Consider the following 15,851-nt stretch of genomic DNA (forward strand, 5'->3'; position numbering starts at 1 on the left):
ATGCGCAGTAGCTAGGTAAGGACTACTAGCCAGTCAGAAGCAGAGTATGAGGACGTGCCACACTAGCAGCTAGACGAGCATTATAACGCGTGTTACAAAGTGATGTAAAGGTTTGTCATGGAAGTAAAGGCTGGACTACAATAGAGATGTTTGGAGCAGTTTGTGAACAGTGTTTTCTCAGTGTTTTTTCTATAATATATATATATATATATATATATATTAAGTAAAGCATAATATGAGCACTTTAACATGTATAACCCTAAATGATCTGACAAAATAAAGTTGGGACACTGAATATTTAGGGTAATTAATAAACACAATTACATCCGAATAGATTTATTTTTTCTTATTTGGACAAGCGACTCCATTGTTCCTGCCCAGACAGCTGGTGTACTGGACAGAAATGCCTGCCTAAATGTGGTAAACACCCTGATCCCGACCTCAGCCTGCATATGTTCACTCTCGTCCAGAGTCTTTTCTGACCTGAAAAATCCCAACTGAGGAAAGGGGTGGATTTTAGGAAGGACAGGGGCTTCTGTTTGGTCAGGTCTACCCTATAAAAGGGAATTTATTGACCCTGTTGTTGGAGTAGTGTCTCAGACAGACAGCAGAGCAGTATGAGGGCCACAATTTCCCAGCATTTCTGCTGAAAGCTGCAGCATTCGTGGGAGAAGGGAGGAGGGCAGGACATGACAAAACTCTCCTTACAGAAATCACAGAGAGCTTCTTCTCTGCAGTTAGTTTGTTGGCGGATTTTAGCGAGGGTATCTGAAGTAACATTTAAGACTGCCAACACTAAAATGTTCTGCTGGAAGCGGTGGCGAGGTAGGCACTTTTATCTCCCATCTCATGAAGAATCAGTTTGTTGCAGTTGGGGGTGAACATTTTGGCATCTACATGGAATTAATTCACCATTAGGCCATGAAAAATGGCTTGTTGGAAAGCAGCATGGGAAAGGCTAGCCTGGCTGAACGTGGCTCAACGACCTTGTGAGATCCAGTCTAATCCGGTGCCAATGGAGAGGGGAAACTGTCTCTAGTTCTGGATTAGGGCAGCTGTTGAAGGAGGTCACCACAAACCTCCTATACATGTCCCATGCTCCTCCCCACCCCACCTCTGATTGGCTGGGCTCCCCTGTGTGGAGGCACCACAGAGTTCTCGTTGAATGAAGTCTGCCTGTTGATCTGACAATAGTCTGCATTGTTCTGTTTCATCACAGGCTTCAGAATAGGGTGCATTTCATAGGCTTTGTAATGCATATGACCGGGAGTCATCACAGGACATTCTTGTCAACTAGGTAACTATTTTTTTCTGTTGCCAGAGAGCCCACAGATTTATGTATAACAAGAAACTGTAGGCAACTGCAGTAAAATTAATCATTTTATGATTTCACAATGAATTCATTGTGTTCATGCGGTTGTCTTTCACAAGCAAGCAGTCAACATATTCCTTTGTATTCCTTTTTTGAGACAGACTATAGGCTGGCATTGTGCAGAATCCAAAGTCCACTTTAGATTTTTTTAGATTTTTTTTTTTTACCATGCCACGGTTTTAAAATAGAAAGCCATGTCCAAAAAGTGGCACACGTTTGTGTAGGCCTAGCATGTAGCAAACAGACTAAACTGGACCATCTGGTTCTTGCAGTTTTTGCAGTGTGCAGTCACTCTAGTGACTCAGAACTACCAGTCACGCTGCTCTTTGTCTATACTAGACAAGATAAAAGAGTATACTTACTCGTCTTCATTGAGTGATGATGACATTTTCTTGCTGTAGGGCTACTGCAGGAGGATTAAATCTGCTGGTGAAACACAAACGTACCGCGAAACACTCATATACTCGAATCATTAACGTGACTGTTGTTCATCTCCAAATGGAAGTGACTGTCTGCCTGCACTGTGAAGAACACTCTTTACATGAAGACGGTTTTTTATTAGCTTTGATAAAATGATCTGTCATGTTCTTCCACACTCTCCAGCAAAATGGTTCTTCTTTTCCTAGTGTGGTGTGTCTCTCTCTAAAGCATATTTAAGGCTGTTTGACTCTCTTGGGTACAGTATGTACATGAAGAATAACAAGATCTTTGTACAGAGGATCCTGTTCTTCCCAGCCAACCGTGTTGAACTGAAAGCGCAGTGGGCGTATGGTTACAAAAATTCAGAGGTGCACAACCACGCGCCGGGATCACCGTGGCTATTATAAACCTATCTTTATTACTGCAGCAAGAGAAAAACTACAGTATCACAAGGATGCAACACATTTTACTTTTAAATCTGTCACTCCGTGAGACTGTACAGTAGGGATTGACCAATATGGATTTTTTTTAGTGTCAATAATATTTCTTTTTTATCAGCCTTAGCCAATAACCGATACGGGCTGCCGATTTCCTTAAGCTGATATGTGGAGCTGATACTGCTTTTGCTCCCTCAATTTACATCATAAAAATGTAAACTCTGCCACACTGGATTTGTTTTTGGAATCTGCTCTGCCATTTCTTTTAAAATACTACAAAAACACAGTTCAGTGTCACTTCTTCAGTTGTCTTACATTCATATCAACCAAATTATTTGTGCAATGTGCATCAAATGGATGGTTGTGCAGGAGTAAAAGGGCTTTCATCAACAGCTACAACCCAGCCTTGATGATGCATTGCTTGCTGACAGATATAATCAGGTCATCACTAAATGTCCTTTGTCAAAACATTTAAATAATTTAAGAAAACAATAAACCTGAAAAGTAGCCGTTGAAATAAAGTGCTTGATTTGTAATTTAAGACAGGGCAATGGGGGTGCAACGCATGGTCTGCACGTGAACTGCAGCGTCTCCAGCAACACAGAGCTGCCTGTGGATGGCTCTCTGTAAATAATGCCGGGAGAAAACTCGTAAAAACGCAAATATCGGCACGATATATCAGCCGGCCGATAAAATCCATCTATCACTACTATACAGTATCCCTACTGCTTTTTCAAAATAATACTAGTTACACCCAGTGTAAAAAGCGTGTTATTGTCTAGCCCATTTGGAGGTAAATCAGGTGACAGGATGAGCTTTGTTCATCTTTATCCTCTCATGCTCTCCTTCTTCCCTCTACGAGTCATGTAGCTGCCCGGCTGTTTAGTCTTAAAGTGCTTTACCTCTCTTCCCTTCCTTGGCAACCTGCAGCTCTGGTATCTGGGTTGGCTCACGGCCGGCTCTATCATGCCTTACGTGTCTTGCCGTGAAAGACGACTCCTGAACTTGTTTGTCAGCACACGAGGAGTGAAAAAAATGGACACTGACAACTGCTGCTGAAGGAGGGGGGAGGGGTGAAGTAGATAGAGAAGGTCTGAATCTTTTTTGGGCCCTGTCCCCATTAATGTGGTTCAATTTAAAAACGCTGTCTATGTCCACATTAAATGTTTTCTGAAATGCAAGCATTTCTGTCCACCCTGTCTGTGATAACTTATGTTATTTCAGCGTATCCAGTCACACAATCTTTGTCAACATTGACAAATCTGTGTAATATTTAAGTCCTGCATAAGTCATACATTTAATTCAAAGGTCTCATTGATCAAGCCAAGTTCTTGCCCATTGAATTTTCCCTTTGGATCATCTGAATTCTTCAGTGAATGTACAGAAGATGGATAAACCCAGTGTAAATTTTGACACGGGGCAAAAGAGTAAATAAGACGGGCAGTATGCAGCCCTGTGGATCTGGTTTACAAAAAACATCACTGTTAAAGTCACAGAACAAGATCCATCATCCTAACCCCCGGCATTAACTTTTATGAGGGTTTTTGTGGAGATGAATGCCAACTGGCCTCTCAGAAGTCCATTGCTCTATGACAGACTTAGCAGTCATTATGCAGGTTTGTTTGTTGTTACATTAAATGCAACACACACACACGCACAGACACAGGGACCAGTTGTGCCATGAGTACTGACCTCTAACTCTGGTGACACGGCAGGAACGGAAGGTGTTAAACAAAAGGTCCAAAGAATGTGTATATGACAGGTGCAGGGCGTTTTTCTGACACGTGCACTCTCCCCATGGTTGTTCTGGATGCCTGGCCTGAGTGTACAAGCCTAACGCGTCCTGCACAGTGACGACCCACATAACACCTTGTCCCAGCTCTGTTTCCAATTTTCAAAAAACATTCACTCGCCATTTGGCAAGTGGACAAAAAAAGTTAATTTTGCACCCTGATCCTGACTAAAGTTTTTAAGGAGAAAAGTGAAGTGGAAAGTAAACCCATATAGCCCTATGTTATTATAAGTGTGTCTCTCAGACTGTTTCAGTGCAGTCATGTCTTGCAGATGCAAAACTGCTGCCATCTTCACTCCAGTAAACGGGACGGTGGCCACAGCACTCAACATACCAGATTTACAATTACTCTCATCGTTAGTCACAGCTACTGGAACTGCCGCCAAGCACTCAGTAGTCGGTCTGTGTCCCTGCTCTTGTTTTACAGTATTTAGATAAGCAGGTTGCCTAGCAGCCATCCTGAATAGACTTTGTACTTAAACATATCAAACAGAAGTCTGCTTATGGCAGATCACTCCTTGTATTTTATTGAGGGACATGCCTCTGCTTGCCCCGAGAGTGCAAATTACCAGTGTTTTTTCTTTTTTTTTTTGCTAAATGTTTAATAGTTTTGTACCTGTGCAGCTAGGTAAGTTTCAATTCATTCCTCTTCTCTGAGCAATCTCTTGTTTTAAGGCCAGTATCTGAGGAGGTTTTATGTGTCTAAATAGGAAATGGCAGGGCTGTAAATATACTGGCCAGGGTGGACCTTGGCACTTGTTGCTGTGCCTGATGAACAGAGTGCTAAGGTTTCCTAGATGAATGGCAGGCCCTGTGTGAGAACCCAGTCTGCCTTGGTCCACAAGGGACGGTCACAAGCAACAGCTCAGAATAGTCTGTTGTTATAAAAGGTTAGAGGTTGCCTTACAAGAGTCCAGATTGGTGAGTGGATGCTTAGCTGGTTTGCCGATTTTGTCTATTATCTCACCTTGACAAGTTTATGGATAAATTAATTCAGTACACCCATTTGGCTCAGTTTCTGACGGTGTCCTATATATCCATCAGAAATGCAACGACAGCTAAGTTTCCATTCACTTGTCAATCAAATTATCTGAAGTCCGGTAAAAAAAACAAAGCTGGTGAAGGTGTGTTTCCATCCAATGGCTTTTAAAGCGAATAAAAACTTGTGCGTCACGTGCAATTTTTTAATCAAATTTGTATATTGAATTGATTTTAGACATTTTAAGGTGTTTCCATTCATTTTTGCACTGAATTGCACAACATTCAAGCAAACTTTTGCAAACAAAGTTTTTCTAGACAAAATGGATTGTGCTGTCAACCAACAAATGATCAATAACTGCACAAGTTGTAGGCTAGTGCTTATGTGCCAGCTGATAGCAACATATCAAGCTATAATAAGAAAACAACGATGCTATCAACACATCGCTGTGATGATGCAGATGCAACTTGCCTTTTACTTTCCCTCCGGCACCGCTGTGAGACAACTCTTTTTTTTGAGACATGTCTCGCTGTTTGAGTGCCTTCCATTTACCCCGCGGCTTGTCCTAACCTTTTGTTGGCCGTTTCCTTTGCGAGTTCCTGATAAATTAAATTCAAAAAGTCTCTCGTATCCTCGTTTGTCCACTTCCATCTGTCTTTGTTGACACCCATCATGTGTGCAAACAGAGCGGAAATACTGGGCGGAAATTAACTAAAACTTCTTTGTTTTGTGGCGGGTTGCAACCATACAAGGACCTAAAACTTAAGTGCAATTTATTATTTTTTTGGCAAATGACGTTTCCATCAGCGTTTATCGCATAAGCCGTATATTGATCTAGAAAAAAATCAGAAACACTGCTACCATAGTTTGGTCAAAACTCTTTGCTACACAGAAAAAAAGCAATCTTTTTTTTTCTCTGTATTGTTTATCTTTTTGACAAAATCAACAACCACATTGGTATTTAAGTTTGTTTGAAATCCAAAGCTGGACAATGACACAAGGCAGCTAGTTGCCCTATTTCTAGTGAATGTATTGTCCAGTCCTCTATGTTTACCGCTTCTGGGAAAAGTGCCATTTACACTTTGGCGTTGGTTTAGAACAATGGAGCAGATTCCATGAGCTATATTCTGTTGTTTCCCTCACTATGGGAAACCGCTCTCAGTTCTAGTTATTTTTGGAGCTGACTGTAAATTGTAGATGATAGATGAAGTAATTCTCCTTCAGAAGGAGACCATTGGCACATTGGGACTAAGAGTAACAAGATGGTTGAGAAGGTGTGCTTGTGTGCACGTCTTTGTATGTGTGCCTGTGTCAGTATTGTCCTCTTGGTCTCAGTGGCAGGCTCTGTTTGCAGAGATTTTTTTTGTACAATTTGACAAGCTTTATTTTTAGTTACTTTGTAATAGTACCATATGCTGCTGAAGCGTCTCCTTGACCCAAATGGGAGACAAAGATCCTGTGTGCCACGAGAGAGCAGAGAGTGTGTTATTACAGGCAAGAGTAAAAAGGACATTGTATTTCATAGTTAGATTTCAGACAGTTTTTGAGACTGAATTGTCACCAGGAAAATGATACCCCCACTGTTACAATTAAACAATATAGTTTAGCTTAAAAATCCTACTCCTCAACTCTCTATTGGCGTTTTTCCATTAATGCTACCTGCTCGCCTTGGCCGAGGTGACCCGTCTTCCTTTTCCCATTGCAGATTAGTCCTGCCTCATGTGTGAGGCGAGCCGTGGCTGGTTGCCATAGCAGGAAACACATTTAGTTTCAAAAGAAGCTGGAGGTAGCAAAAAAAAAAAAAAAAACTAGCCCCCCACCAATCAGTAGTCTGCAGGTTTTCACGTCATCTTTTGGTATGGCCTCAACTCGCTTGGAACCTAGCCTGAGGTTGTACCAGGTACCAGGGACTTTTTTTTTGTAATGGCAAACCAAAAAAGGCAAATAGAGGCGAGTTGAGTAGGCACCATGCAGTGGAAAAACACCATATGTTCCTGTATTAACTGAAGTGCAATCAAGTACTGATTTAGGACCACACAAACCCCCAACATGGGTCTCTGGCATGCAAGTCTGCTTCAATTAGATTGACTTTCCCCAGAGGAAAATCAGGTGCTCTGTCCTAGTCAAAGGGCCATGTGTGTAATGAGTTAATTTTAGTTCAATATAAAACATTTGTGTTGAAGTTGTACTTCGCTGAGCTGGTGCAGACTGCATTCCAAACCATTTATGAACATTTGCAGGACGACGCAGACTGCCTCAGTTGTTTGGAGTCCTGCACTGTACTTTTATCTGTCTGCCTCTCAGAGAGAATCACCTAAAGCTGAGTAGGCTGAAGTTAAATTAATTAGTACAACAGACAGTAACTTTTTACCAAAATGTATAGCAACTGGGTTGGTGTTTGTCCGCTAATTAATTTTGAGACTGAAGGATAGGTTGTTATGGTGGAAATAGCTCATACTTTCATTTTAAATGTGAAAGAAATAAAAATGTCCTGGTAAATCCTGCGGAAGACAAGTCCCTTTGTATTAAGCAAACCCATGTAATGGACATCACTCATGTTGTTTGAGTACTCCCGAAAGCGATGTTCCAGGAATTTCATAACCTGAACACTGGTCTGTCTTCCTGCTTATCTGGTCGTGTCAACAGAGCCCAGCAGGCTCGCTCTCAGCTCTAACTGCTGTTTATTTACCCAGAGGGAACAGTCCTTATGCAACCACTACATCCCGTGCTGCTAAACTCGTCAGCCATGGCCTCCACAGTTGACCCCCATCCTTGGTTTCCTGTTGCGGTGTCCGGCATGTTACATTTTGTGCTGGTTTCCCCAATGTCATCACTGCCATGGAGTTTTGGGACTCAAAAAAAAAATAAGCACAGAGGGACACACAGCCTCAGCTTTCCCTTACTGCATGTTCATTAAGGATTGGTTTATTTGGATGCCAATATAATACAGAGAGTGATGACAAACACAGAGCTGAATAATAAGGAATGCAGCATGGAGAGATCAGTTTCTCAGAGTGGGAAGGGCTCTTTTTGGAGGCCGGGAGCTGTAAAAGGATGAAGGCGCTGGTATGTGTGGGATGGTATTGACTGTTTGGCCTCCGCTTTGAATGGCCCATTATTTGCTAGGCTTCCTTCCCATGAAGTGTTGCAAATCTAATTAGTCTGTAAGTCATCTTCTGATAGTTGGGCCTCATTGTGGTAGCTCAGACTGTAAACGCTACTCTGCTATATTGAATCCAAACCCTGCAACACAAACAAACACGCATAAAAAACATTTTTTGACACTTGCATATACCTTTCCAACCACCCTTCATGTTGAGTCCACTAAGGTCAGGGCTGCCTGCCTGGTGTGAAGGGATGGACCAGATGGCTTCCCAGCATAAAGCATTGGGACACATGGGAAGACCGTATGTGAAAGGCTCCTATATCCTCTCCATGCTCTTTCTATGTTTACCTGGCAGTTAAATCAACTGACGAAGAGCCTGGTGGGAGCACATAAAAGAGACGTAGATTGATAATTAATACTTGATGAACAGGTAGTATGTCAAAGTTCCTCAAGGCTCTGCGGTTAAAACGGAGAACAGCTGTTTTCCCAATGAGTTGTGGTCAACCCGATGACATTGTAACCCTGGCAGACCTGACTGGCACCACACTGCTCTGTTTCTATTTCTGATGCCGGGGGTGCACATAGGGTTGATTTGGCAGGCACATGGGAATGAATGTTGGTACATGTGGTGGACATTGTAGGAACTCTTATCCGTGCTAAGCTTCATGCCCCTTCTGATCATCACAGGTAGCCTGGACAGCAGGCCCCCTGTGACAAACAGCCGTGACGGAGAGAAGAAAAGCTTCTCTGTCCAGAGAAAGCTGGGAAAATATCCAAACTATGCCGGATTGTTGTGACAGTGCTTCACTCCCACTGGCACTTTTCTCTCAAAGATACTAGGCTAGGAGTTGAGTGGGGTATTGAAAAAGAGAAAATGAGTGGTCATTATGTGAGACAAGAAGGGAGTGTTGTGATTTATTGAATATTTGGAGTCCTTTCTCTGGCTCTGATCTAGACATCTACTGTGTCTGACCCTGGGGAAAGGACTCTTGCTGCCTGTTTGCAGTGTTTCTGTTCCCGTATGGATTTGCTGGCACAGTTAAGGCCGGCATTAGGGAACTACATCAAAGGAGACATAATGGAGCCCACTAAAGAGTAGCATGGCCTGGATAAATGGCACTAGCAAACTGCAGTCCTCGCTTCTTTGTCAGACATATTTATGGACCTTGATTTTATGTAGGTAGTTGCAGCATATTAGTGGTTGACAGTTATGGATTTTATTTTAATGTCCAAATGACAATATTTAGAGAGCAGGATGGACAATATAAAATGCAGATATGTTAATTTTTGCATCTGATAAGATACAACAATTTAAATCAGTAATAATAAATGTGACACAAAATTGATGAACTTAAATTAACATTTATTTAACTCTGTCTGCATTATCTATGTTTAGTCTGTTTGGTTGGCGGCTATAACTTGCAGCATAGTTTTGAAAACGCAAAGCTTGCTGCTGTGGCGCTGACTTCTGCCCACAGAATGGCCAAATTGAAACAGCCTGAGCCACGCTGATAAGGCTGCCTGCAGAAGTGTCTGCACTCAGACATTTTTTTTGTTCTTGTGAGCACAGGCATCGATCGATGCTGAGTATTTCAAAATGGCATTAATCAGTCCAATTAATTGGTGGATCACGTCTGCATATACATTTTATACATTTCAATTGCAATATGCCACACTCTTTGTTTGACACAGATAGATAGTGTCCTGTAATTTCGCCAAAATTCTGTTCATGTTCTAATCGCATGTAATTGGTAGTCACTCGTATCTGTGCCTTTTGCATGTATACCTTTCTGCAAACTGGTCGTTTTCTCCATTTCTCTTTCTGCCTCTCTTTTTTTTGCTCCTCCCCTCTGCACTGTCTCTTTTTTTGTTGTCTGTGTGTATTGTGCTGAGTTGGCGGTTGCCACTCTGTGTTTGTAGTTAAGCTTGGTGGTTTTTGCCTTAGTAGCACTCGGAGTGTATGGTTCTCTTTGGGCCTTGCTGACTCCATGCCTGGTGTCTCACTGAGTGAGTCCACCTGTCCCCTTATTAAGGAAACACACACCATCACTCCCGCTGCTCCATTGCCTACCAAAAAGATGACATCATTGCAACACACACACAGATGGATGCAGTGGGGGACACACACATTGATACACTCTACATATGGGCAAGCGGTCATTTTTTTAGCCTTCTCAATCTGTCAAACAGTGTGAGTTGTTTACTACTTGTCAAGTTGATTAGTACTCAGGCGTGACCGTGGCCCCCAATGCATCTTTGTATCCTGTTGGTGGTTAATCTGTTGTCATTTTTTTTTAGCTGTCAATAATTCTTTATCCTTGTCCTTGGCTTGTTTCTTCTCTTTCAGCTCTGATTGGGTGGAGATCCTGGAGCCACGCTCCCGTGAGCGTATGTATGTGAACTTGACCACTGGTGAGTGCGGCTGGGATCCCCCCTCAGGCGTTCCTGTCCGCCAGGCAGACGGTAACCAGTGGTGGGAGCTATTCGATCCCCAAAGTGGCCGCTTCTACTACTACAACTCTACTGGGCGTCGCACAGTCTGGCATCGACCCCTGGGAGCTGATATAGTGCCCCTCTCCCAGCTCCAGGCCATGAGGCGATGCAGTGAGGCCAAGCGGGCTGGAGGGGCCGTGGACAGGCACCACCATGGGAACACGGGGAGTATCAGCAGTGTAGGGAGCCAGGGGCGCTTCACACCTTTGCCCGAGCAGGAGGGAGACAACCCTGTCCCCAGAGCTCCACAGACCAATGATGAGCCTGCCAACCCTGAGCTGGACCCGGCAGTGGACAGCAGATTGCAAGGAGACGGAAGCAGCACCAAAAACGGCACAGACGGCAGTAAAGACCCCCAGAGGTAAGCCTGACCAAGCCTTCAGTAGCCTTTACAGTAAGTCTGGAAAGTGATTTATGCTTAATCATTAGTGGATCAAATTACCAGGAAATGTGATAGTCATCTTAGCATGTGGCAATGTGAGTCGTAATGACTTTCAAATGCTTCTGCTCTAAGAACTTGCAGGAATATTTTGGCTTTTGACCACTCAATTCAAAGTCAGACTGCTTTTTATTTTCATTCTCACTTATCTGAACATTCCATATATCCCATGTTTCCATACTATCGCCTGTGAACCGTGCTCAGCCATTTCAGCAAATCGCTACCAAATGGGGAGAACGCTCCGTTATATTACAGCTTATGACCCCCCCCCCTGCAGAACGGCCCCTAACAGTAAGTCATTCAGAGACCCCATCAAGTGTTTGGCGTTGTGGCCTCGTCCAAACCACCGTCTCTTCCCTCCAAGCCGGATTCCAGACATGCCACTTCTGTTTCCCCTGGCACAGGTCCACTGAGGCCATCTTAGTGTCCTTCTGTGTGCTCACAACCACCCTGACCTGCTCTGCTCCAATGCTTCATTTCACCAATCTAGGCTCCAAGGCATCAAAAGCTGTAACACCCTGTATGGGTGAAAGCCTACCCATAAGAGGCATGTGAGAGAGTGTTTTCTGTGGTTAATAGCAAGCAGAACCGCTACATTCCAGCTGCCTATAAACAAGGCGAACCCTGCTGGTTTCAGAGGCTCTGCCGTGGCAACTCTGGCTCTCCGGTTCCTTCTGGCTCTTCTTATACCTCACCTTGGCCCTTAGGAGGTCTCTCCTCTGACCCTCCGATCCTTTGGGATTACGTAAAGGTGGAGGGGGAACTAATTGGTCAGCCATGGCTGTTGAATGACACTACTGGAGGCCTTGTTGCATTGCCTCTGGTGTGTATGGGGAGTGTTAAAACTCCCACAGGGTCTCACTTTGTCCCAGTGATTCAACCTCTCCTACAGCCTTTTCTGTCGCCCCTAAAACAATGATCAGCTGTGTTCCTCAGAGGAAGGCTGAAGAGCCTGATACCCTACTTGGCCATATGGCCCTTCACATGCTCACCAGCATTTTTTAGCAGGTAATTAGAAACCACCACAAAATGCACAAAGGCGGTGGAATGTGACAGCTCAAAATGGATGAAAACTAAGGCTGAGAAAGGCTTGTCTTTAGTTAGTGGCCCGCCATAATGATAATGCCAAGGATCAATGGGTAAGAACAAGGAAGAAAGTTTAAATGAAGAGTTATAAGGGTCACAATGGTTTAAGGTTAGCTAATTGTCCTCTCCCACGAAACAGAGGAGTGTAAGGGAATTTCATGTGAATATCCTCTTCCCTTTTTTTGTTTATGCTACTTCCCGTCATAACTTTTTTTTTAAGTTCATTAGAGTAATAGGGTATTTCATCGTTCAGTCTTTGATTTGAACGTCTCAGCTATTTTAGACTTCATGTGTTTTTTTCCTCTCTGGGAAATTTTGGCGGAGATGAAATGTTTTTAACTTATGACCTTTGAAAAACAATGCTGTTCTTTGTGAAGATGGGACAATCCCAGTTCTTTCAGCACTACTTTACTTTTGTTTTGGGCTATTAATAAATATGTGCATAATAGATAGTTTCCACAAAACACACCCTGTGTGTGTCTCTCTAAGCACTAGTTGGTTGATGCTGCTTACTTTCCCTGTCTTTCTAAAGCTCATATCTTTGTATTTGTCTATTTTCATGCTGAAACGAGCACACCTACGTGTCAACTAGAGTGCCAAATCTGTTATTTATTGGCCGAGTCTTATCACATGTTCTGGGAATTTCTGGGTACTTTGAGCCTGTGAAGCTCATCAGGGAAGTACCGTGGTCTCCAGGAGGTCAACATGTTAGTCAAATGTGGTTATAGGGACAGGAAACTGAAGCAAACTGATCTCTTACCACAATGTAGGACCTAAAGGTGTTACAGATCAACTAGCTTTTAACTGTATCTGTATTCAGTTTCACTAACCGTTCACTGTCGGTGTCTGTGTGTTGTTGTCGTCAACAACCAGACATCTGTTTGGGATTGCACCATAGATGGTTTGTAATCTGTGCGTATGCCCGTCTTCACTGTGTGTGGGCTCTTCTCCACAGCACATAAGTTCCAGAAAGACCTGCTGTGGTTGAGTGAATGTTAAAAGTCTGCTGAGGACACATGACAGCATGGTGTAAGACAACCCAGAAGTGGCCCAAGGTGGTTCGTGTCAGGGTCGCAGGCACAGCACTCTTTTTTTTTTAATGGGGTCTGGTACGTATAATGGACCACTAAAAGAACCAAAGGTATAAACCCAGTTGCCCCCCCCAACTGAGAGCTTTCTCTGAGCAGGAAGTCTGGGTATCTTGTATGGAGAAGAACACCAAATGACCTGTGTGTTCCCTCTCATTTAGCCCTGTAATGATATAGCATTCAGTCTTGAAGTTTGCTTTTTCTGATTGTTGACTGGCTTTGGGTTCCTTTAAAAAGATTTAGAAAGCTTACACAAAGTTGGCTATATCAGTACCTAAAACCTCAACTCCGTCTAGGTTGTTCCATTGTTTATTTGTATGTGCCTATACCTAAGTTGAATTAGATTCACACGTTAAAGTGTAGATAAGATAGCTGGCTTTATATGAGTTTGCAACTAGTTTAGTTAAAGGAATGTTGGGTAATTTGGTCTTCAGGGAAACTAAAGGACAAATGTAGAAAGCTTTCCCCTAAAGTGCCAACCAACTAAAAAACAGAACTTTAAACAACTTATTTTAATTTATATTTTTGGGAAGTTTTTAGAGATATGTTTTTTTTAATAAAGCATGCACATGAAAGCAAAAGTATAAAAAAAAAAAAGCCAAGAACAAACAAGCTTCTCCTCATGTGCTTGAGACTGTCTGGCTATGAGTCATGTAGGAGAAATCACCAGTAGGTTTATTTAGGAAACAAGGGGGCGTCTTATGGGGTAGATAAAGTTTTTAATGAGTCACACATTGTCTGCACGTTTGGTGGCCTCTCACTCTTTTCATCTCCCACCACTCTAAGGACATAGCCACAAAATCTTTACGCACACTAGAAAGACATATTTTGTCTCTACACTTCCGGTGTTGTAAGCTGATTTTCAGCTGTTTCCAGATGGTGTTTTTAAGTCTGCCCATTTCTTTTTTTCCTTGGCAAAAAAGATGCACTTTGAACTTGTCAGCATGTTATGTATCTAAGTTCTTTGGTCTGGTTAACAGGTACAGTGTCCTTATCTTGTTTCTATACACTAGGGTTTGAGTTATAATCAGAGCTTTGTGGGGGTCTCTAAATTAACTAACGTAAATTGAAAGGGTTTGCAGTAGGGCTGGGCAATATATCGATGTTGTATCGATATCGCGATATGAGACTAGAAATCGTCTTACATTTTGGATATATCATAATATGGGAATGTGTTGTCTTTACGTGGTATCACAGGCTGCATTACAGTAAAGTGATGTACTTTTCTGAACTTACCAGACTGTCCTAGCTGTTCTATTATTTACCTTTACCCACAAAGTCATTAAATAATTTCTGGAGAATATTTATCAAAAATCTCATTGTGTAAATAACATTTTGTTAAAGCACCAATAGTCAACCATACAATGTTGTTGCAATATTGATATTGAGGTATTTGGTCAAGAATATAGTGATCTAGATAGATTTTCTCTATATCACTCAGCCCTAGTTTGAAGTACGTTCTTGGCTCACACACTGTAGACTTAGTTGGTTCAGTATAAAAATAATAAAAACTTAAGGGGATATAAACAGACTAAATGTACAGACTACATATGGAAGTTGCTATACAATGTGTTTTACAATGACAACAGAACAGAGGAGCTTTGAATGTAATTACATATATTAAAGCTAGCACTGCTGTAATTACACTGAATAATGCCACGCATCATACAGATGTCCTTTGATCATTTATTTCCACATTTCCGTCGTAAGACACCGTAAAAAATACAAAGAAAATAAAACCAAAAAATCTTGAGTAAAAATTATTCTACAGATTTGAGCTCTTAAAAAACGTTTTCCCTTAAAATAGACAGGGGCCCCAATGAAAGCGTCAAACAGACAGAAAGTGATTAAAAAGCAAAAAAATTTTTTGTCACATTCCCTTGTTACCCTTTCACATTTGTGACAAGGGCGAAAAAACAAAAGGGCAATTTCCGGTACCCCCCTTTTACGTGCAAAAAATTTTTTTGACCTGTACATTTTTTCCTTTTCAGCCCGTTTTGGTCTCTGTATTCCTTCTTACCCCCCAAGCAAAAAGGTGGGGCCTTCGAAACTCGGTATTTTAACCTTTACTTAACATCAAAAAGGGGATTTGTGGGGCAACTCCACCCCCCGTAAAAGGCGTTTGCCCCCTGTGGCTGACCCCCCAGCGGCCCGGGGTTTAAATCCCACCCACACCTTCTTCGCTGTCATCCCCCTTCTCTCTCCCCCTTTCATGTTATCCATTTTCATAAAAAAGGGAAAAGCCCCCAAAAAACAATCTTAAAAAAAAAGCAACAAAAAAGAACAACAAAATTTAAACAATCAGAATCAGAAAAGGTTTTAATGCCAAGTAAGTAGCACTTAACAAGGAATTTGCCTTGGTTATTGGTGCATTCCTAAGCATTTTAAACATTAATATGAAATAGTAAATAGGCTACAGAAACAAAAAAAGACATACATATAACTATTTAACATTAGGAAGAACATTAAAAAAAGGGTTGATTATACATAAAAGCATATTGCTATGGGACATGTGCTCTTACAGTTCATACTGGTGCTGGCCTTTTCAATTTCTTTAACGTGAATAACACTAAATATATTGAAAAAGTATTAGTATCTATTTGTGCTTTAAAATGATGGTTGTTGGCAATGTATTATTA

At 42.1% G+C, this 15,851-nt stretch overlaps 1 protein-coding gene across 4 annotated transcripts in view; it reads left to right on the top strand.

Annotated features, from left to right (window-relative positions):
- arhgap46a (Rho GTPase activating protein 46a) overlaps positions 1-15,851 on the top strand; it is a 35,025-nt gene that overhangs the window by 3,016 nt on the left and 16,158 nt on the right. Inside the window, exons 1-2 of one of the 4 annotated variants that reach the window (XM_032514185.1) lie at positions 626-825; positions 10,454-10,960. In XM_032514185.1, the coding sequence (XP_032370076.1) occupies positions 10,497-10,960 (464 nt within the window). In that variant the 5' untranslated portion in view covers positions 626-825; positions 10,454-10,496. Of the gene's footprint in view, positions 1-625; positions 826-10,041; positions 10,298-10,453; positions 10,961-15,851 lie in introns of those variants that run through there. The other 3 variants (XM_032514182.1, XM_032514181.1, XM_032514183.1) reach the window with 3 other exon arrangements.

This window comes from Etheostoma spectabile, chromosome 4, assembly GCF_008692095.1.
Source record: "Etheostoma spectabile isolate EspeVRDwgs_2016 chromosome 4, UIUC_Espe_1.0, whole genome shotgun sequence".
In the NCBI taxonomy this organism is placed as follows: Eukaryota; Metazoa; Chordata; class Actinopteri; order Perciformes; family Percidae; genus Etheostoma; species Etheostoma spectabile.